The sequence below is a fragment of the Balaenoptera physalus genome, assembly GCF_965194825.1.
Source record: "Balaenoptera physalus genome assembly, chromosome: 6".
NCBI classification, from domain to species: Eukaryota; Metazoa; Chordata; class Mammalia; order Artiodactyla; family Balaenopteridae; genus Balaenoptera; species Balaenoptera physalus.
Window position 1 is genome coordinate 90,288,769 of NC_138885.1, and position 25,060 is coordinate 90,313,828.

Consider the following 25,060-nt stretch of genomic DNA (forward strand, 5'->3'; position numbering starts at 1 on the left):
TGCTCTTTCACCAATGTTTGGTGCCACCATCAGTCCCACACCCAGCCATGCTCTTATCTTTTCCTTTTCACCAATCAAAATTCTTGGCCATTCTGGGCACGTTATATTACAGTATCATGATAAATGCACTGCCATTCTAGACGTACTGAACAACCACCCATAATTTCCAAAATAAATCATGCTCTTCTGCACCCCTGCATCTATACTCATGAACTTGCATCTGCCTGAAGTGTTCTTCCTTCTCCTTGTCCTCTCTGCAAAACTCTATTTGTCCTTAAGGTATAACTCATGTGCTACTTCTTCTCGAACTATCCCCTGACACCCAGCAGGTATAATTTATGGACCTTTCTCTGTGTTACCACTATACTAGTTTATACCACTGTTATATATTTGCCAGATATACTTATACGGCCACCTCCCTGCTAGGTTGAGGGCGACACAGCTAGAGGTAGGAACCATATCTTAAGTGTTTCTGAATGTCTCTCACTGCTTCTAGCACTGAATATGGGGCTGTAGTAGAGATACTCACTAAACATTTTATTAAAATTAATTATCTAATTGTAACTGTAACTTTCTTGCAAGGAAGGACTAGGTAATGATCCCCACTTAAAATCCTGCCAGGTATATATAGTAGATGCTCAAATTTCTTTTTGAATGGTAGTAAAATATGTTATATTGTTAATTATTTCACAGAGAACATAGGCTTTTTGAAACCAGGAATTGTGTCTCATAATTCTTTCAAATAGTTAAGTATAGATGATGGATGGATGGATGGATGGATGAAGAAAGGAAGGGGTTAGAAAAGCAGATCCTTTTTCCCTTTCCATTCTTTTTTAAATGGCTTATAAATATGAGAAGATAGCAAGTTTGTTTCTTTCCATCTACAAACCACACTGTTGACAAATGATTGTTTTTACTTCTTTAAACATTTATGAATAAACACATTCAGGCTAAAGAAGCAGCTACCAGTACAGCTAGAATAAGCTTCTTAAGATCCAAGCAAGAAATGAGTCCACATCTGAGCTTAGGGTCCAAGGCATTCCCCACATACCATTCTTCCACTTGGTGACACTACCAATAAGCTCCTAATTGGAAGGTTAGGAAGGGTAAGGTGATCAATGAAGGCACATCAGTGATTACCATTGTAAACGCACAAGGTTCTTTCAATTTTTGGAAAACCAGTAAGATGGAAAGTGCTTGTTTGCAGAAGTGATGTTTCTACTTCAATGAATCTAATATATATATAAAATTCAAGGACTTGATGTTGTCATTACTTTAGACAAGGTGCAATATAGGCAGAGGGCAGACAAACTTCCTTGCCAAGCACCTTAATTTAGATCCAAAACTGAAAGCAAATCTCTTTCATGACCCAGAAGAATTAGGTAGACAAAAGTTAAGTTACTGGTAGGAGGGAGATGCAAGAGGGAGGAGATATGGGGATGTATGTATATGTATAGCTGATTCACTTTGTTATAAAGCAGAAACTAACACACCATTGTAAAGCAATTATAGTCCAATAAAGATGTTAAAAAAAAAAAAAAGTTAAGTTACTTTTACCTCATCAGAGCTAAACAACAGCAGAGGCAGAAGTACCAGCAGTTGATTAAAGGCATTGTCCTGACCACCATGGCTAAGCCAGGGCTGCCTTATGGAACCAGGTCAGGGGACACTGATTCCTCTATTCAACTTCGAGGCACCACTTTGTAAATGACACAATCATTTTTGGGTACAAGAGGTGCTTTAAATGTGGTAACATTATATCATTTCAGCTATAATGATCGTAATTACTTATTTCTTTTAATCACAACCCACTTAACCACTTTAGTACAGAGAACTAGTTCAAGGAGTTTAATTTTCATTCAACATCTAATCTTTGTGTTTACTGAAACCCTTCACAGGCTTTGTTTACTGTCTGCTTGCTGGCCTGGACGTTTGATCTTGCAAGACTAGATCAGACAGGGTCAGATAAAATACTGATTACTAGAATAAACCAGGCTTGAGGAAGTAACACTGGGTTTTAAAATCCTCGTTTCTCCCAGCTTTTTAATATTTTGCAAAATAAGCTCAAATAAACAAACAGAATTAAGACAACTAGCAATCAGGGGCTCCTTGAGCAATGACTGAGAAAAGGAAAGTGATGGGGATAATTTTGCTTTCTGGCCACAGTATAGGGTTTGGTTAGGTCCATTCATTCTAGTGGTATTATTTTATGACACAAATAATTTTGAGATATCCACTAGAATTGTGTGAACTTTCAATGACCCCTTAATTCTTGTGACATATTAAATACTTGAAACCGACCTGACCAAAGACGGCAGTTCATTTTGCTTTTGGTGCCAGATGAAAAACACTTTAAATATAAAATTATTTTCTTTTAATTGATTAATTTTTAATTAGGAAACATTTAAAACATATGAGCGCTTCTTTGTTAAGGTACTTTCTTATTCTTATAAGATCCCTTGCAGAATTAGATTGCCATAATAGTATAATTAATAATAGTACTGCACACAATTGCCACTTAGTTTCATAAAACTGATGGGGCAAGTGTATGTCTAAATAGACTTAATCCAAAAGAAGAGTGAGGTTAAAAATATTGTTTTAATAAAATGCGTAGAACCTATGAAAGAAAAATTGATAGGTAAATCCCACATAACCCCCAAAATTCTTGAAAATAATTAATAGCATGAATGTTTCTAGGTCCCAGTGGATTATCCTTGGGTCCAACACTAAGACTCCTACACATTAAACAACCGTTAATATTGGTCTTTTTGTTTTGTTTTGTTTTTCCACAAAATGTATGTATTTTTCTGAATCCTGGGAGCTTATGAGAGCTACATCGTAAAATCTAGGCCAGAAGCAATTACAGTATGAGATGAACAGCAATTAAAAAAATGCCATCTGAACCAACCAACTACCACATTCAACCACTTCATTTTCTTCAGTATCGAAAACTCCTGGGAAGCAGGTTCATGGTTCTGAACTTTAAAACCAGAGTACACAAACTGTCTCCCCATCTATCCTGAATTAACACTAATGTTAACTCAAATATGTCTGTGTCAACTATGATTGCCTTTGAAATTAAAGGAAAAAGGTAAACAGAATGTGCTTTGCTGTGATCACTGGGGAAAATAACGTTAACATGCTAAGCCAAACCAACTTAAGACTTTTTAAAGAATAAGTGTAAATAGTTTAGCTATAATAACAACAAATTCAAAAAATGCACATTAAAATGTTTACTTCAAAATTTAGACAATTCCATTTGTATATAGTCTTTACATCTGTTTTTAATGATATCAAATTATTGATTATTCATTTTTCTCATATTTATTTAAGCATTAACTATAGAATTTGCAATCTGATCTTTTTTTCCTAAAACCTTTCAGTAGACTTTTATTTTTGCCAGGTTTTAGTCATGTTTACTTTGATCTTTCAGAGTATATAATTATTTTACTGTTTATTTCTATGAGAAGAGAAAAAAAATTTGACCTAGGAGATCTATATGTGGCAATTTGTAACAGAATCACATAGCTTATGTTTGGGAAATCATGGTTTTGATTAAGAAGCAACCATTTAGTTCCCACTGTTTTATTAAAACAGACATTAGCAGATAATAGGAAACATATTTAACAATGTAGCCTGCATTTAGTTTGAGACATCAGTAAGCTAGCTTGAGATTTTCTTCTATACTGAATATCAGCAATGATACATGTAAACTGGTAACTATGGAATGGAAACAAGGTGGGGGAGGGGAGACAAGGAAAGACAGAGAACTCTGACTTCTGCGCTCTCAGGAAGAGCCCTAAGGTAGAATTCTGGTTTTGCTACTTTATTTCCAGATTTGAAATTCATTGCTTTTTTTTTTTTTTTTTTTTTGAAAATGGATGGACACAAATAGAAATTTTACAAACAAAATCATTGCTTTCTCATGAGAAATGGATTCTACTAGATTAGGAACTCCCACAGTGACATCTATTCACAGCATAAAGCTTCTAAGGACTGAAATGTTCCTGTATAGGTCCAACACTTCCTTTTCTCTGAAGGTGGAAAGTTAATAAAATGCACTTCTCTGGGGTGTTTATTTTCTCTACACCATTATACCTGTCATGAATTCTTTGTTTTTCCTCCCACTCCCTTGGTTGATGAATCAACACCACTTGAACTGTTTTACGGCAGCTTGTGTTTACTTCACACATACCTTAACCTTCCCTTTTCTCCTCCTACTGACACACACACACGCACACACACACTTTTTAACAGCAATGACTAGCTCCATCTCTTTGAACAGCATGTGTACACAGCGGCTGGCCGCCTCTTCAGGTGTGGATCCTTGACCTCCTGATGGAAATCAAGGTCTCAGTCTGCTTTTATGGCACTTAAAGATTTAACTGTGCATTTACTATCTTGAAGAAAAAAATAGAGCTTGAAGAATTGACTTGCTAAGAAAGAAAGGAGAAGAGTAGAAGACATAAGTGTTAATGTGTGTGTGAACACATATATACACACACAAACCACACACACACACAGATTCTGTAGTGGCGATTCTGAAGACACTAGAGTGAAGAGTTTCCAGTCTTTCTGAATCTGGAATTATACTCCAGACTATTAAAAGAGAACGCTCTCTTCCTTTCTCTTATAATAGAAAGTAAATTGGATCTAACAAATGACCTTGAAGCTGCGTGATTCTTTTGATTTTTAGCCAAAGAGGATGTTGTTCAAGCACTTTAACAATCTGATTTTAAAGGAAAAACTTGGAGACAACACTTACAGAAAAGAAACACTTCCGAACCACACAATCATGTCTTATAATGAGAAGGAGTTATTCATCTTATCCTGTACAAGAGTTAGTATTAATAACATTGTAAAGCAAGTACCCAAGCCAGAAACTAGAGGGTCCTAAGAATTTTAGAATATATTGAAAAGGAATGGATCTTAATTCAATTTTTAGTGAACTTAATTTCTCCTGGGTAGTTCAACGACTTGACTTTCCTTATAAACTGTATATTTAGCATAAAATGCTCTCATTCCTTTGTAATCAGAAATGTGCCACCAATGCAAATAAAGCTCATTTTCTCCAAAGGTAACCTTGTAAACAAACTCCCAAATACTCAACAGCCAAGAGGCATTACTTCCATACTGTCTCCCTAGAGGAAAACTACAGGTAGTAAAAACAAATAAATTAATCCTTTACTTTTACCTGCCCACCATAAATTGTCATTTAACCCTCTCAACAGGGGCAGTGAACCATCAGCAAGTCTCTGAATACCTATAATAAAGCACGATGAATGATGTCATAATCATGCAAAATATGAACTAGAAGGACCCTCAAACATCAACCTGTTCTGTTACCAAAATATCCCCCAATCCCCTCAGGGGTTGGTAGCATTTGAATTGAATAGCAATTGAAGTGGGGTGAGAACAACAGAATTTTTCCAGCATTGACAAATTTGCAAAGGCAAAATATCACATATATTTAAAGGGCTGGATGGCCTAAATAGCATGCCATTTATTATATGAGAATGGTATATTCAGGATCAGATATAATTCTATATATAATATATTGCTGTTAGTAGAATTACTACTATTAATTATTGTTACAATATTATAGCTATTGTTTATTAAGAGATTACTTTGTGCCAGTATTAACGTATTTTAGTCCTCACAGCTAGCCAGTGACTTACTTACTTTTATTACTTCCAATTTTCAGATAAGGAGATTGAGTCTTGGTGAAGTTAAATAATTTGTTCAAGCTCACACAGCCAGTAAACAGAACACAAAGATTTGAATACAAGTCCTCCTGACTGCAGAGTCCCTTTGCTTTAACCACTGTTCTGGAATTGTCTCCAAATAAACACAACATCAAAACTCCATTTCTGACCAAAGATTTCCTGATACCGCACAGTCATTTCAATTTGCTAATTGGTACTTAAACTATAAGTGCTGATTTAACCTAGAATGACTGCTTTTTTCATTAATAAATTAATGAAAATGATTTATTGATTGAGCTTTTTAAATAGACATGCCTATCTGAAATATACAACTTCAAAATATTTTTAAAGATCTCAGCCTTCACAAGCATCTCTTGTGAAAACTACACACTTCATATATTATGCTAAGAATTTTACTTTAGTTCTAACACCATCTTAGTTTTAAGGGAGCTAATCTGGATCTCTTGATGGAAATATTAATAGTCTTATCTTGCACCCCAATGTTCATAGCAGCACTATTTACAACAGCCAAGGCATGGAAGCAACTTAAGTGTCCATCAGCGGATGAATGGATAAAGATGTGGTATATACATACAACAGAATATTACTCAGTCACAGGAAAACAATGAAATATTGCCATTTGCAGCAACATGGATGGACCTAGAGATCATCATACTGACTGAAGTCAGACAGAGAAAGACAAATATTATATGATATCACTTATATGTGGAATCTCGAAAAAATAATGCAAATGAACTTATTTACAAAACAGAAACAGAATCACAGACATAGAAAACAAACTTGTGGCTGCCAAAGGAGAAGGGGGCAGATAAATTAGGAGTATGGAATTAACAGATAAACACCACTATATATAAAATAGATAAATAACAAGGCTTTCCTGTATAGCACAGGGAACTATATTCAATATCTTATAATAACCTAAAATGGAAAAGAATCTGAAAAAAATACACATATATATATATACATATATATATATATATATACACATGTATAACTGAATCACTTTGCTGTATACCTGAAACTAATACAATATTGTAAACCAACTGTACTTACAATTAAAAAAAAGAATCCTACCTTTATAAAAAAGTATATGAAATTTTATTAACAATTGTATCTAAATTAGCATAAATTCCCAAGAATCAACAACTCCTTGACCTAAGAAACTGAAAATAGGCTTCAAAAATAAAAGTCAGTTTACCTTTAATCTTCTTGTACTTCTTATACCATCTCCCAAACTCCTGGCACTTGGTTGCTGACACGTTGGCATAATATGTGCTATTTACAATGGATGAGATCATACTCTGTAAAGAAAAAAAAAACAGTTATTTTTCCATAAATATGAGTATTCCTTTTCAGGGACAAGAAAAGGCACATTATATAGTCCATACCAATCTCCTTTGTCTTTTAAATTTGAAGCAGTCACCCTCCTGCAAACTAAACTATTAAATATGATTAACAAAACTTACTATCCCTTTAACTTGTACGATGACAGTGCATTCTCCATAAAACCAACCCTGGAGCAATGTCAAAGATGGAGGGCGCAGGACACACAGATTGAATGCAAAGGGAAAGAACAGTTGTGATTTAGGAACCCGAGCAAAAGGTGAGATCAGATGCTCCTGCATCTGTAATCCAAATAATGCCTCTCAGATGTTTCTGTTCTGCTTCCAACTGCACCAAGCTTACACAGCCAAGAATCTGAGAACATCCGTGCTACACACTACAGAACAACATTTAGGGAAATAAGTTAAATTAATATGATTTATAGAAACGTGTGATTAGCACTTGTGTGAAAATTCACCAAATGAAAAAATTAACAGTGCTATTTTAGAGCAGGGGAAACTAAACATAACACTTGTTCTGTGTTTCAAGCAAAAATGCATCAAAGCTAAAACTTTGAGTGTTTAAGTACCTGATTCCTTCTTGTTCTTCATACTCCTCTCTCTCCTCAGCTCAACCCTTTAGCTGATTTGTTTGAAATTGCAGTTAACAGGAAAGAGAAAGGGAGCATAACCTAACTTACCACTGAAAAATTAAAAATTATAACTGCACACTTTGAATTCAATTTCATACAGAGATATGTTTTCAGTCAACACGGCATGTTTGGACCAACATTCGTGGCAGATGTTAACTTACACCTGAATGACTGTGATAGTACATGTGTATGTTTTATACATAGATTTTATTTCTGCAAATTCTTTCTAAAAACAAATGGACATAAACGAGTCAAGAGATCCAAATGACCTACGTAAGGCTTTATATCCTGCCTTGAAATCTCATCTTTCTTAAAAAAGTTTTCCCCAGATATGGAACAGTTGAGGGAAATCTTGGAACTTCTAATGTCATTTCGACAAAGTAGTCAAGATAAAAAGGATAACAATAAATCAAGGCATTGACAAGTTATTTAGGTTCAAATGCCAGTAGACAGTCCTGCATAGACTCCCATTTAAGACAGTTTCCTCTTTGAGCCCACAGACTCCCTCTTTTTTAATCACTATGCAGTACTGATGGGGGAGGGAGGTCCTAATTCAATTCACAGAAACCTCTGGTTCTTTCTATATAGCAGATGGCTATCCTCCCTGCAGTTGCTGATCTCTAAATGACAATTCTGTTCTCTAAGGGGAGATAGTAAAGGGAACTCTTTTAATCTGAGGATCTGGACACAGCCCTGGAACAGAAGGAGCCAGTATCACCTGAGTGTATCACAGAACTTGGAGCCTTGCCTGCTGCCTTAGAGGATCAATGGAATCCTAATCTTCCTGAGGCAGGGTTCTGCTTTGTATGTTACTAAAACAAAGGAGTAAAGAAGTCTCTTGGCTAGCTGGGCTAGTTCCTTCCCTCTCTGGGCTGAGCTTTTCTCTCTGTCCCAGTTCGTGAGATCCTTGAGAACAGTGACTCTGTCTGTTTCTTTTTTTTTCTCTCCCTTGTGTCTAACACGGTTCTGATGTGGGATATCTGAGTCACTGAAATATAACAGATGAAAAGGGACAAAGATGAAATTTAAAAATGCCAAACTGAAATGTCAAAATAATGAAAAATTTAACATGAAAGCAGCCTAATAACAGATGCACCAGCTACTCTGGTGTATGTGAATAACTGCAAATGTACTTGTCATCTTTCTATGTTGTTTGTATGAATGTTACCCTCTGGAAAGGCATAAGATATATAGCCATGGCAGAAGCCAGAGCTAAACCTTCTATCACAAAGTGATCTAGAAAGCAGATTAAAATGGAAAGTGTTTTAAGTACTGCCTGCAGCTGCCCCTCAACTCTTCCTGGCCCATAAGACCAGGACACAAATCCATATTACTCTGGTCTCAGATAATCCACATTTCCCCCACTCCCTGGACGTCCTACTTTGTCTTTGCTCCAGATGCATCTTCATTAACACTCTTGTGTTAGTGGCCAGTGTCAATCTATGTGGCAAGAAAATGAATACCTGGGCTTCTGCTGGTTTCATCACCAGATGGTCTTACACTAGAGTCGGTTCACACTCATTTAAAAAGGAGTTGGCAGATGTGGTATATATACACAGAGGAATACTACTCAGCCATAAAAAAAGAATGAAATCCTGCCATTTGCAACAACATGGATGGACCTTGAAGGCATTATGCTAAGTGAAATAAATCAGAGAAACACAAATGCTGTATGATTTCACTCGTGGTATCCTAAAAAAAATAAAAATAAAATAAAAACAAACTAATAGATACAGAGATCAGATTAGTGGTTACCAGAGGGGAGGAGGGTTTTGGGGTGGGTGAAATTGGTGAAGGGGCTCAACTGTATGGTGATGGATGGCAACTGTACTTGTGGTGGTGATCACTTTGTAGTACACACAGATGTCAAACAGTAAACGCTGTACATCTGAAACTCATATAATAAAATAATAACAATAATAATAATTAAAAGGTAATAGGAAAAAAAAGGAGTTGGCTACCCAGAGACTCAGTCAGGTTTGTTCTCTTCCCCATATTATTATAAGCGAGTTTCTAACTCTGCTGACCACAGAACAAAAAATAAATAGGTTTAAGCTATGAACTGAGCAAAGGAACTGGGTAGCAAATAAAGACAGTTTCCTATAACATGAGAAACTTTAGTCACCAGAAATGTCTCTTCAAATGTGTGGCACCTTTTATTCATATTAACTCCCTGCAGGTCTTTACAGTTAGTTGACCCTTAAAGTAGCTCTACTGATACAAATTTTTATAATTCAACCTGAGAGAGCTTTAAAAACAGAAGAGGTACATCTTGGGGATATTTAAGATGAAAGGTCATGTTATGTCTTACCATTACAGTTTCAATTATGAACATTTTCTAACCCTAAATTAGACTGCTATATTCTCAAAGCCTGAGTCTGAACCACTAGGCCTCGCTAGAATACTCTGGACGCACACTACGAGGTCATCTTAATGTTATGTCAATTTACTTTTAAAACATCAAAACTTAATTCATTATAAACAAAATTGAAAGGGGCTAACACAGACCCAGCACATGCTGACTTTTACTCTACAAGGAATAGTGTTCTCCAGAGGTCCTGGGGCACAGAGAATCTGTATTTACCACATTGCATCCATTCTACAGCCACGTTTTAAAAATACAGTCATCCCTCCATATCCATGGGTTCCTCATCCAGGGATTCAAACAACTGTGGATTGAAAATATTTGGGAAAAAAAAAATTCCAGAAAGTTCCAAAAAGCAAAACTTGAATTTTCTACACACACCCCAGCAACTATTAACATAGCATTTAATCTAGAGATGACTTAAAGTATATGGGAGGATGTGCGTAGGTTATATGCAAGTACTATGTCATTTTATACAAGGGACTTGAGAATCTGAGGATTTTGGTATCCGCGTGGAGGTCCTGAAACCAATCTCCTGGGATACCAAGGGATGACTGTACTTTTTTTTTTTTTTTTTTTTTTTTTGGCTGTGTGTTGGGTCTTCGTTTCTGTGCGAGGGCTTTCTCTAGTTGCGGCAAGCGGGGGCCACTCTTCATCGGTGCGCGGGCCTCTCACTATCGTGGCCTCTCTTGTTGCGGAGCACAGGCTCCAGACGCGCAGGCTCAGTAGTTGTGGCTCACGGGCCTAGTTGCTCCGCGGCATGTGGGATCTTCCCGGACCAGGGCTCGAACCCGTGTCCCCTGCATTGGCAGGCAGATTCTCAACCACTGCGCCACCAGGGAAGCCCTGACTGTATTTTAATATCACTGAAATTGGGATGCATCTTACAATCAGTAGCATCTTAGACCTGATGAGATACAGTTGCTGCAAAATGGGATGAGTAATAATTAAAATCTCTCCCACCTACCACCCTGCCAAAAAATATCTAATTTCCATTCACTGCTTTTAAAAATATGTATATAATTTTGTAGTCTACATTGCTCTTTTATGTTTTCCAATCATTCAAGAGCAACCATACAATTGGACTTTTAGAATACCTCCACCTTTTTGATAAATGAACACGATATGAATCACTTTTTCAATCCAGAATACAACCACCTCCTCAGTATCCATGTTAATATAAAGCAATACTGATGCAAATAACCCAGAAGATATGTGTGCTGTTATTTGTAACACTTAAACAAAGGGACTATGTTTTATTAAATATCAATATTTATATTATAATTAAATAGGCTAATATTAAATGACTAATAATATTAAAATGACTTTGCATTTAGGGAGCATGCTTCACTTCTCATGGTGGTGGGATGTGAGAAAGAAAGGAGGAGGACATGTGCGATGGGCAATCGAGGCAGCCCCTCTCATCCTTAGTCACAGCCATAAATAGCACACAGACAGTGATCGTAGACAAAGCTATTTTATGAAAAATATTACGTATTAAAATAAATAGGAAGGTTTAACATGTCTTCCTAATTACAGAAAAATTTTTGAAAGTTTCAGGCTTCTTTGTAATCAATCATGGAATTTTAAATATGAAGACTGTAGATGGGGGATAAAAATCTAAGTTTCCTCATTTGCGGTCACTCTGACACATGTGCCACTTATATTTAAAAGTTATTTTTTAATAAAATAAGGTTTTGAGGAATCAAGATATATCAGAATTAGTTACTGCAAAGCTTATTAGCTAATTTGAATTTGCTCTAAGCCAACTGCAAGAGAATATTATAGTATTGTTATTAATACTTGTTACAGCTAAGTAGAAATATAGCTAAGAAAAATAAATTTTCTTTTAGCTTCCTGAGACAAACTTTAAACTCACTTGTTTTTGACTAGCCCAGAGAAGAGACGTCACCTGTGATTATAAGTGTGGTTGCATTTTTCAAACCAAGGGCTCAGAAACTCGGAATGAAGAAGCATCTTGCCCAAAGTCAAACAGCAGCAGGAAGCACCACAAAGAGACACTACCACCAGGCCACACTATTTCACGGGACATGTTCATCACCATCTCCATCTGCTAGCACAAGCTCAAAGTGGATTCTGCAACCAATGTTTTAGACAAAGCAAGAAACAAGGTGACAAAAACTAAAACAAAAAGTTTCAGCCCCTTATATGAGTTAAGAAGTGTAGAATCAGAGAAAGCTAAGGAACCTAAAGGCAATTTAAAACTTAATAGAAAGAGCAAAACAATAAACACAGGTTAAGATGATTTGTACAATATACTTGGAAAGACAGAGATCTGAGCATCCCCTTTTCCTCCCCCCAAAAAAGAAAGATAAAATAATTGGGTATCTCTCACCACTTTCCCTTTGGCTTAGTGAGATTTGTTTGAACAGCAAAATTATACTAAGAGTAGCTAAACTGCAGATGCATAATAGACTCACTGTAAAAAACAACATTTTAAAACCAAAGTGAATGGTTACATGTTCCATAGGTGAGAATGCCCTGTCTGAGCAAGAAGTAGGGGGAGAAGCTGGCATCTCACGGCCTCCCTTCCCACCTGAACACAGAGGACAGAGCATGATGCAGGCAATGAATGATATATGCATTCTTCGCTTGTTTTCAGCCTTGTCATTCTGCTTGGTAATATGTTAAATAACATATTAAACATGAGATCATAATGATACTCCAATTAAGGTTATAGGAAAGGGAAAAAAGTAATTTGGAGGAATTACTTTATCATGAAAAATTAATGTTACTTGGCCACTTTCTACTATCCCTTTTCATCCCCATTTCTGAGTTATACTATCAGAATGGAAAGCTTTTGCCATTCTAGCTGAAAGAAACACTTCCTCTGGGCCGATTCGAGAGCTCCTCCCCTAGGGGACTGCCGAATGGTTTGCTTGTCTGACAGGGGCACCCTCGTCTGTGAAAGGGGAATACTGATACCTGCCTCAGAGGCTGTAAGGATTCAGAGTTGATCTGCATAGAAGGCTTAGCGCAGAAGAGGTGGAGCCAGCGGACGCCAGCTCTCTCCTCTTCATGCAATCATTTCAGATGGTCATCTCAATCACCCACTGGGAATTATTTAGAAGTTGTCACCTGTGAGCCCTCTTCAACAACAGTTCATGAGGTTGGGCCGTGATCTAAAACAACCTTGCATGAAAATAACTGAAATGGACAGTTGGCACCTCGTTAACACGGGACAGGATGCATCCCCACTACACCCGTGAATTTAAGATTAAATGAAATGAACAGTTGGCAACTGGTTAAGACAATACTGGTCCAGGCAGTTGATCAGCCACTTGTCTGTAGATGAGGGCATGATCAATTTGTTCTTTTCTATTGACCCAATTGGCTGCTTGATTTCACTGCCTCATTATTTTGGCATATTGTACATTTAAGTTGTTCCTTTAATGATCCCCAAATGGGCAAGACTTGCCTAGGATGGCAGAAATCATTATCCTACAATCTATGTCTTTAAAAGACTATATAACCGCTACATCACCATCATACTGGAAATCTAGTAACCTTTTCACAGTTCAAAAACCCCCATCAGTCCTCTTGCTCCTCAAATATTTGGCAATAAAACCTCAACTAGGGGCATGGGACAGAGCTGCTTTAAAAACGTATCTGTATGCTAAGTGAAATGAGCCGGCACAAAAGGACAAATATTCTATGATTCTACTTTTATGAGACATCTAGAATAAGCAAATTCATAGAGACACAAAACAGAATAGAGGTTACCAGGGGCTGTTGGGGGAGAGAAGAATGGGTAATTATTGCTTAATGATTACAGACCTTTTGTCTGGGGCGATGAAAAATTTTGGAAATAGATCGGGGGAGGAGGGGGCGGGTGGGTGATGGTCGTACAACATGTAAATGTAATTAATACCACTGAATTGTAAACTTAAAAACTGTAAACTTAAAACTTGTTAAAATGATAAATTTCATGTTACGTATTTTTACCACAAAAAAAATTTTTTAAAGCATGTCTAGTGTCGCAGAGATAAAATTAGGAGGAGAGGCAGGGGGACACTGGAAGGTGCACCTACATTTGCAAATTGTCTCCATTGGATCATCCTAATAACCTATGAGGTGATCAAGGCAGGCACTGTTAGCTCTTCTTAGTTTAATGGATTGAAACCCTGAGGACCTGGGGTTTTGTCTTTTAACTCTTCCTTCAGTAAAAAAATTAGTGAGCCGTAGAAAGATGTGTTCGTAATGTTTTCAAATTGGAACAGTTAGAGACCATTTTAATAAGGGAGACCTGGGTCTAAAGTATAGGAAATTAGGATGCTTGGGACAGACTATGGGCTGATGGAAGAGGCTGGAAGTGGTGACTCAGGGGGACATCAGAGGAAAAGGAAGAGGCTGTCAGCATTTAAACACATTTTGAAAGGTGAAATCAAAAATAAATACACAGACACACAAATACAACCTATACTTTCCAAGCACCTGGCCAGACAGAGTACAGCTAAATCATGACTTCCCTCCCTTTAAATATATATGCCTCAGCCTACAATTGTTGCCCTTTTATGGACTTTTCCACTCTTTCCTTCTGCCTTCAAGGCTGCTCTTTTGAAATGTAGACCACTGGGATGTTCAAGAAAATATATACTAGCCACGGAATCATTCTTTTATGCAATTGCCAAACTTAAGTGAGGAAACACCTAATATGGTTTGGCTTGGGGTTAGTAAGGGAGAATTATGTTAAAAGCAGGCATCTTTTCCTCATGAACTGAGAATATTTTAGATAGCCCAATAATCTACCGTTCTGCTTTAAAGTAAGTAGCATTTGGTGCTCCACTCTCTTCGTCCTACACTGAAAGCTTCATCTCTCTCTCATCCTCACCTCTGTACCCCCAGCCCATTGTAAAGTACCTGACTCTTAACTGGGACTCCACTAAAGCTGGTAAAATACATTTTTTAATTACCGTTTCACTGTCTCAGAACAAAATTCATTCTTTTTCACACTGCACAGAATGAACAAAAATGTATGCACCTATTCTATGACAGCCACCAACAAAATGAGTGAGCTTATCTCCACACCAAAATGCAATCCAGCTATGCAATTTAAGTGGATAATCTGGAACGTTTCAGGGTAACAGCCATAGGATTAATTCAGGCGCCCACATTACATGCCCATGCTGGCTGAGAAGGACTACCCCAGTGAGATTTTCCATAATCACACAGCATACCAGAAGCCTAAATCAAAGCTCCTCCATATCTAAGCAACAGAACTGAGCCCCCGGTTGATTGAAAATGTACTGGGCATCAACCACCAAAGTACTGTATTCACTGTTTCTCGTTCAAAACATTTTAGAGCTGCCAAGAACACTGTAAATAATCAAACTTTACATTTTATAAAACTTTCTAAAACATTTTAATATTGAATGTATTAAATACACTAGAGCAGTGGCTCTCAAGCAAGAGTGATTTTCCTCCCATCAAAGGACACTTGGCAATGTCCGGAGACATTTTGGTTGTCACAGGGCGGGGGGTTTGGGTAGGGGGGATGTTACCGGCGTCTAGTGGATAGAGATCAGAGATGCTGCTGAAGACCCCACAATACACAGGACCACAGGACATTCCCCCACCACTAAGAATATGCAGCCCCAAAGCTCAACTGGGCCAAAGTTTAGAACTCCTGCATTAGAGTAACCACAACATGCAAGACATACATTGTGCTGAATGCTGAGAACACGGAGATAAGAGATGGCTTCCCCTATTGTGGGCAGTGCAGTAAGTGATGAGAACTGGCAGATAACACTGACAACAGGCTGTGATAAGTGCTGTGACAGGGGTGTGTCCAAAAGGCTACTAAAAGCAGAAGCAGCAACTACTTTAATCAGAAGGTCAGGGTTCTTCACCAGCAGTGACTTTCCAGCTGGAATTTGAAAGATTTCCTCAAGCAGAAGAGAGTAGCGCATGCTAGCCAAGAGAAATCGCATAGCAAAAGCAAGGTAGTGTCACGCTGAAGGACTCTGAGGTCACCATCATTGTGTGCAGGGGCCACCAAAGCCACAGGTTAACATGGCACATCTCCCTTGAGGACTACTCTCATGTGGACAGGGGAGGTTAATAATTTAACAGGTAAAGCGATTTGTATGGCATTTTTAAAAATAGCAAAAACACAGGTATATGGAGTAAACTGTGTATTGTTTTTCATGAATTGTACAAGTAACATAAGAAGTTGCTTTGTCAGACTTGAAGTGCTAATGGGACTAATTAGGTTGCTCCCACCCTTGGGAATATTTTGGTGAAGTTTGAGCAATGGTAAATGTTTCAAAACGATTAATTGCATGGTTTGCAGCACAGAGTGGATGCAGGTAGAGGGAGGAAGGCGACTGGTGGGAAATCAGGTTAGGGGCATCTTGACGGTATACACGGGCTATGCTATGCAGTCTGTTCTTCCTACAGGCTGAGCAGGGGGAGTCGCTGGAGGCTTGTAGACGAGGAAATGGCACAATGTTAGCTTTGGAGAAGCAGGTGGCAGGAGAAAGATTATGATGCGGGATGACTGAAAATATTTCACAGGAGAGGTGACAAAAGTCTAAACAAGGCAGTGGCACAAAGGAGGAAGATTTTAGATACAGAGGTGGTAGAATCCATTATATCTAATATGAGAGTGACAGCAAAGAAACTTTTTAGGTTGGGCAACTAGGTGGGCAAGCAATGAGAACAGAAAATGGGGGAGAAAAGAGGATTCTTACAGCAGGGGTAAAGATGTTCTCATTTGAATCTCAACACAGCCCTGCAAATTATGTGACATATGTGGATACAATCATGCCCAGTTTACAGACGAGTTTAATGAGGTTCTGAGAGTGGATGGGCTTGCCCAGGATCACACATTCAACATAAAAGAACTGAGATTCGGGAATTCCCTGGCGGTGCAGTGGTTAGGACTCAGTGCTTTCATTGCCGGGGCCCGGGTTCAATGCCACAAGCCACGTGGTACGGCCGAAAAAACAAACAAAAAAATTACTGAGATGAGAGCTCAGGGTGCTCAGCCCCTAATGTGGGTTCTTTCCACTCAGGCTGTCCCTCTAGCCACAGTTTATAGTTATAACCAAACCTAATAATCACAGTAGATCAATTTTGACCAAATTCCCATAGGCCTCAAAAGCCCTGGATAAAATTCTGAACTGGTGATATTGTTAGGAGCTTGTCCACTTCTAGGCAAAGCCCAATTTGACTTTCAAGTAAATCCAAGAGAAAATTAATTGTGACTGATTGTAAAATTTAGGAGAAATGATTGAAATTTTTTTTCCCTAAATTGTTCTTTATCCATTCCCTGTATATGATCAGAATAATTCAAAATATTTATTTTTAGAACCTCATAAGCAATCACATTGGAATAAATCAAAATTCTAGCAACAAGCTTTAGCACCTATGTACATACCTACAGGTAGGTATTGAAATGGCCTATGTGAAAGGCGTAAGCACAAAAGTAGGGATGTACCTGATGGTGTCCCCTTCAATCTACCACTCAGGTACATGCCGTCCTGATTTTTTGGAAGCAAAAATATTAATAGCAGGCTTTGTCTCAGAGCATCTAAATTCCAAAACGCTCTCCAAGACGCATATAAAAATTATTCAGTTCACACCAATAATATCACGTCTCAGGAATAACAGCTGGTACTATTCATGGAGTATCACTGTATGCGACGTACCAGGCCAAGAATTTATGTGATTTATCTCATTACTCCTCATTATATGACTTAGAACTATTACTCTCCTGGTTTTACATACAAAGAAACAGGCTCATAAAGATGAGGTCACAAACGCTTGTAAGCCAGAATCCAGATCTGACTGATTCCACAATGCAAGCTCTCAACCACTAGGCTTCCTGCTTCCCCCAAAGACTATTATCCTGGAACATAGCTCAGGACACATCAAGTTTCTATGGTTCTTGTCATCGTCCCTTGAATTTGACAGACATGTAGTCAGTCTACGGTCTTAAATCAAGTGTAGCAACTCACACCAGAAAACGGATTTCCATTCATGGCTTTAAATAATGTTAACCTGAGTTCATTTCACAGCAGTTCTAAGCCACTCCCCATAGCCACCAAAATATTATCTTATCATTAGAAAAAGTGGGGCCTTCTTCACCCATGAACACAAATGGAACCGCAAGCCCTTTCTTCTGCTGTTCCTCCCTTTGATCCTCTCAATCTCTTATTTTTGTGGCTTGTTTTAGTTTATGATCAGTTCAGTAAAAACAGAGTACCACTTTTTCTCGTGAGGCATTTTCATGTGGTGAACTCACTCCCAAATCTCTACAAGTGTGTATGATGCAAAGATCATCTCTCTCTGCTAGACCCAGAAAAGGCTCAATAAACAAATAAAAACAAATTAAGATGGGTTTGGCATGGCTGACCCATTTCACTGACCAAGTAACACAGTAATTTGGAGCCTGAGCTTTGGCAAGGGAGGTCTCAGCTGGGGTTGCAACCTGTCACTTAACCAGCTGAGTAAGCTTAGGCAGGTAAAGTGCTTCTCTGAGCCTTGTTTTCTTGATCTATAAAATGGAGACACTGATACCTACCTCCTACGACATATGTGAGAAGTTAAAGACTGTGAGTTTAAAATGTTTTAATGTGACTCCCACTATATCAGAGCTCTCAGTAAGTGATAAGCTCTCCTCTACAAAAAAAAAAAGCATCACAACCTCCATATTTTTTTCCACCTAAGATGTAGTGTGAATATAAATAAAAGACAGCTGTCTGAGCAGGAGTGCCCCTCCTGCCAGACAGCCCACCCTTGGCTTCTTCATTTCTCCTGAAGACACTGACCTGGGAGAGAGGGCATTCTTTGGCTAATGTGCTCTGGTTCATCTCTTTGAGCAGTTCCTTTAAGGCATTGCGGACCGTGGCGTGGTTCCACTGCTCCGCAGGCAAGTCTTCCAACTTCGAACAACTGGAAAACAGAGCAAGAATGAATGACATGCAAACCCTTAAATGCAGAGTACAGCAGTCACCCCTGGGTCCTATGAAGCATTAGGAGAACCACCAAAGAACAGGGTTGAATGTGGGCCCAAAATGAGGGAAAGGGAGCAAAACTGCTTCTCTAGGACCTTGATAGAGCCCATCACGGTCTCTTTCAGTTGGTTCTCACACTAGCCTGAGAAAACCGGTCACTTCGGATACGAAGAAATGCCAATTTTTTTAAAATAGGATTTCTCCAATCTACTGAAAGAAATGGCATGACAGTGTGATTATAAACTTCCACAATTTAAACTTAATTATTGGACATTCCTAAGGTTAAATGTAAACAAATGCTTCATCAAATTTGAAGGCCTACCCTTCACCCTCATAGAACAATCCAGAGATGTCACTTCGCTAACAAAAAACTAACTAAAGAAAAGACATTAAAGCATTCTTAGACAAGGACAGGAATGGTGGGTCCCTATTAAAGTGTAAATTCTCCGAAAGAGGTAGATTCAAAACCTTTACAATAAAGGACAATATTCATTAAATCACATGAGTTGCAGGCACTTTACAATACAAGACTCTGCAGAGAAACTCTAGATTCTTCAGAGGCATAATTTGTTCTGGATGCTGTATCTGAAAAAAAGGAATCATCCCCAGAACTTCTGCAGGCCACCAGAGAGGAAAGCAAGAGACGTTCAGTGCCAGCACCTTCTTGGTAAGCAGGCTACAAGGGCACCAAACTCACCCCTCAAACGCAAGCCTGAAACAGCAGAGGTGTTTATTCTTCAAATATTATGTGCTAAGCATTTAACCAGAGGACTCATTAAATTAGGGGCTGTGGAAAGTTCCCCTTTAAAGGCTGCAGATTTTTAATGATTTATCAAGCTTCCCCTAGGTTACCACTTCACTGCTTCTGAAAACAAAACATAAAACAGTTGGAATGCGGACTATAAAGATGCCTGGTGACGCCCCCCCTAACTTCTTCTTTTTTTTTCATTTCATCCAATGTCTAGAAATTAACAAAGACAGGATGAGCTGATCTCTGTAGCGACTCTATGATCAACAGAGCAGCTCTGAGAGTTAGGAAGGGCAGATGTTCAGAGACACCCACCTTTGTAATTGGATTTTCAACGTCACAACGTGATAGACATCTTGCAGCATGTCGGCCACTGTCGCATCGGGTGCATCTGTCACATAACTGAGGGGGAGAGGGTTCCACCTCCCAAGCTTGATTATTCCTGCACAGGGAAGAAAAACATAATAAACACATATCTGCTATTTATTAAACCCTCCCATTGTTTGTTCAATGTTAGGAAGGTCATCCAATAGTCAACATTCAAGGCCCACTCAGAGATATTTTACAACCCAGTGCAATAGACTATTTCTTTCTGGCTGACAACTGAGTTAACTATACAGGAAGATGAGAATGAAAGGATGAGGTTTAATCATGGACAATCAGTTTTTTTATGTTTTCCTCTTTCTTAAATTACTTAGAAAACCATACGGATACTTCCTTCCCCCAAAGTCTTGTTTCACAGTCTAACTTAAGACTGATGCTAAATATACCGAACTGCTGATTTCATAGACAAAAAAAAAAAAAAAGCAAGCCTTAAGTAAATATAAGATTCGGTTTTGAATTGTACAAGAAAATTCCTGTGTGTGGGCTCAGCACACACACAGTCACATCCTGGTTGTGGTGTGAACCCCAGTGCGAATAGCATCTGGAGCTGAAGAAGCAGTGAGAGTTCACTTCCAGATTCACATTTCACCAGGCAGAGGGCTTGTTTTCCATAGCACAATGATTGACCACAGATCAGAAATAGCAGAGATGCCTTCAACTTCCTTTTTTTTCCTTTTTTAATTCCTCAGTTCTTTTCACAGTGACAGTGGTACCCTTTCCCTGCGGGTTTCCTGCTACATATGGTAAACACTCGTGACAATGGAGAGAGAATAAAAATCCTGGTCAAACTTGGGCAGACTCATGGGACAGCTTCAGCAACGCGTGGTGAAAATACTAAGTTATTCACAAGACGGACCCATCTTATCTGGTGCACAGGGCGCACATAACACAGATGAAGAAAAATAAAGAGAAGCCCATTTCACAAACAACACAGCAACAAACATTTTATTTGTATGCTATGAAAAATCCAATGGTCCCCAGGATATCAAAAATTGTCACACATCCAAAACAGCTATGTTTTAGCGTTAGAAGAGAAACAGCATTTTTATTTTTATTTTTGACAATGCAGGTGAGTCCAACTACACTGTTCTTTCAAAAAATATATTTTATCACCAAAGGCAGAGAACACCTGTATACCCAAGGGAACTTTTAAAAGCTTCACAAAATGCTGCTTTATAGCTATGGGGCGAAATTTCAATAATAGGAAATGAACTTTCTGGTCAGGGCACACGTCCTGTCCAAGATGAAATCAATGAATGCGCAATGCTTGACATAATGCTTGAAAACAGGGAATAAACAGAACAAAAATATTAAAATGATGCACTGTTTCAGTATTAAGATTTAACAATCTGGTGCTGAATATGCTGCAGTATAAATAGTTCCTGGACTCAGATCCAATAAAGTAACACAGCTCCCATTCATAGTACCGTATGTCTCCAGTTCTGGCTCCTTAAGTCACATCTCACTTGCCAAGAAAAGCTGTGTTCTTGTGGGGATAGTCTTCCTAACATTCTCTCTCATGACAATGAAAAGTGCACAGCACACAGCATGCAGTAGTCATGAAAATGAACATCCAGGGCCCGCCGGACAGCCATCCAGGAGAGGCTGGGTCTGCTTCGCTGCTTCCCTTACTCCTTCTGACATTTGAAAGTACTAAAAAGATACCACGTGACATGCCTAACATAGTTCCTTTTTAAAAAAAATCACTCCACGATTTTAATCCCCTTAAAACGTCATTATCGTGATAGCCCACAAGTTGAGTATAAACAGACCATCTTCTAAAGATGATATTTTATTATAAGAGATTAGAGGGAGAAAAAATGAAGTCAGCAATTGCACACTATCGTAGGCAAGTCGAAGAAGCCAATTTTGTGGGTCATTTTGGTTACTAAGAATATGAAGGTAGCAGGAAGCAAATGAATCCCGTAAACTTTAACGCATAACCCTAGAGGCAATTCATCCATGCTATTGTGTGTGTCATTGTTCATTCCTTTTTATTGTTGAGGAGTGTTTCGCTGTAAGTTTATACCACAGTGCAGCCAGAGACAACAGAATATCTCTGAATGATTTCATTTATATAAAATACAAGAACAGGCAAGACTCATCTATGAGAAGTCAGAATGCGGTTACCTCCAGACAGCAGGGGCATGACTGGAAAGGTACATAAAGGGGATTTTCTAGTTTTGGCTGGTGGTTGCACGGGTATGAAAATTGTCAAAATCCATGTAACCGAACACTTAATATGCATATATCTTATTGTATGTAAATTATACCTCAATTTTAAAAAAGGTGGAGGGGGAAGAATCTCTACAGGAAATGACAGACAAGTCACTCTATTGAAAATAGTAATCTCCATTTAGATAAGTTCTCTCCCCACCTTGATGAGCCGGAAGGAGACTTGTTTGGGCTGGAATTAGACACATACAGGTGTCTTCACAACAGTTAATGCCTCCACAGAGAGCAGCTGCTACAGGGTGGTTTCTACATCTTGGAAGAGAGCTGCTGACACATGCTATTTTCAGGCAATGCGAAGTGCGTGTGCTTTTTCTTTTTCGCACCATATTGACTAACCTGCACCTAGAAGTCATGCTCTTTGCTCAACTACCTACCAGAGTCTGCAGGAACCAGATCTGGTAGGACAGTGGTGTCCAGAGGCTGCTCTCCTCCAGCCTGGCAGGGACTTGGAGTAACTCTTTTTAATAAGCCTTTCCTCCAAATAAGGTCTCTGTCTAAAGTATTAACCCTCTTTGGAAATACAGTCCTCCTTCCCTGATATAAAATAGACAAAAATATTTCTTGGGCTGGTGTCGAGTGTTAATTGAGGAAATCAAAATGGGAAGCAGTAGACCATAGTGACAAAGAATTCCGGCTCCCAAGTCAAATTGCCTCTGTTCATATCCTGCCTCCTCCACCTACTAACCATGTAACTGTAGCAAGTTACTTAATTTCTCTACGCCTCAGTCCTCTCATGTGTAAAATGGAACAATAAACGTACTGACCTCATAGGAATATTGTGCAGATTGAATGTAGGGCCCTTAGTACAGAGCCTGGATATCATTAATCCCAACAATTAATCATTTACAGTAATCATTTAGACATCTTTTAACGCTCCCTAAAAGAAAGATACAGTCAATTTATTTCAAAAATATTTACTCAAGGATGACTTCAATATCATTTAATCTTTAATTTAGTCAAGTGCCTATAAAAGGCCCTCATTATTTTAAATCACAAAGGAAGACTGTACATCAATCACTCGCTCTTCTTAGTAGCCTGTAAGTCATACTGGTTCAAGTGTGAGGCACTTCAGAAGCAAAGACTGGAAAAGATCTTGGTTCCAAGTCTGGAAGGCCTCATATGCCCAGCTCAGTAATGCACCGTATGGGTCAGAGGTCAGGAGCAAGGCCTGGAGTCAGAGGTGACTCCATGCCCAGCCTCCTCTGCTTGTCAGCTGCAAGATTCTGGGCAAGTTATTTAGTTGGTCTCTCTAAGGCTTGGCTTCCATTATCTGTAAGATGGGGATAATAACAGTGCCTACTCTTCAGGGTTGCCACGAGGCTTAAAATGAGAATCAGAATGTAGCAGCAGTGGGATGGTACACAATAAGTGCTCAGTAAAAGTTAGGGGAAAACAGATCTTTGAAAGTTCTTGGGTGTAGATGTAACACCATCAAGCAAAGCTTTAGGATGATTAACCTATACTGGAATTCAGGTGGATTAAAAAAGGGAAGCATTCTGAGGGGAGAAAAAAAGAGCTGAAATAATCCAGATAGGTGTATCTAACATCTATAACAGCCTCTTCCTGGCTCCCTCTAAGGAGGGATACTGACCCCAAGAAATGCTTCAGTACAGTGAAGGCGAACAAAGAAGGAAGAGAGGTTATGTTCCCACTGGGGATATCTGACTCGCAGTGTTGGAGAAATCTCAATAAAAACAGCATAACTATAAGTATACAGAATTATTTCTAATGCTTACACTCCATGAGTAGGTTTTATAGCCCCAATCCAAAATATGAGGAAAACTAATGATGATTAGATAGTACTCTACACACACACACACACACACACACACACACACACACACTCAAGCCCAGTCAGGCACACAGTACATGCTCAATAAATGGCAATTCCCAATTCTTCTCTGAATATATATCACACTCTCACTCTGTCTGGAGTACTGATCCCATGCATTCACTTCTAGAAATCGTACACATTCTTCAAATTCTGCACCAAGAATAATTCCAACTCTGATCAACCCAGCCTGAAGTAACTCCTTTCTCTATACAGCTGCACAATAAATACTCTTGGTTAGTTTGTGTATCTTAGAAGGAGCTTAACTTTATCACAATATCCCTTTATGTTACTTTACAGTTTACAAAGTGTTTTTTTCCAAACCATTAGTTCCTCCTCACGAGGAGAGCAGGGGGTCAGTATTACACCTGAAAGTGAGGTGAAGATCAGAGAAGAGTGAGTGTTCCAGGACATCTGTGTGTGACAGCCAGAACTAGGCCCCAGGGCTTCATCTGACAAGTTTTCCAACTCCTGGACCAATATCCTTTCTACTCAGCTCTGCCCGTGTGCCAGTGCCCAATCACACAGTCACACATGGGGCAGGGTCTTGACATTTAATGTTAAACAAAGGAACATATGAGACCAATGAGCAAACAGGTGACAGGGCCTGAAGAGCCAGCTTCTCTGGAAAAAATCGTCTCCCTCAACAGTGCCATTTCAGACATAAACATTGTTTCCCACATCATCTTTCCTATTTCCAAAGAATTTATCATCTGTGAACATTTACAAAATGCCTGGTGCTGAGGATCATTACAGATGCAATTTCAAGGTCTTTGAGTCCCAAATTATGGGCCTTTATTTTGGGGTTGAAATTC

General features: G+C 38.7%; 1 protein-coding gene across 3 annotated transcripts in view; it reads right to left on the reverse strand.

Annotated features, from left to right (window-relative positions):
- SATB2 (SATB homeobox 2) overlaps positions 1–25,060 on the reverse strand; it is a 187,136-nt gene that overhangs the window by 91,689 nt on the left and 70,387 nt on the right. For all 3 annotated transcript variants that reach the window (XM_082467077.1, XM_082467076.1, XM_082467078.1), the window contains exons 4-6: positions 20,111–20,237; positions 18,862–18,985; positions 6,925–7,027 (exon numbers count right to left, since the gene is read on the reverse strand). In XM_082467077.1, the coding sequence (XP_082323203.1) occupies positions 6,925–7,027; positions 18,862–18,985; positions 20,111–20,237 (354 nt within the window). The remainder of the gene's footprint in view (positions 1–6,924; positions 7,028–18,861; positions 18,986–20,110; positions 20,238–25,060) is intronic.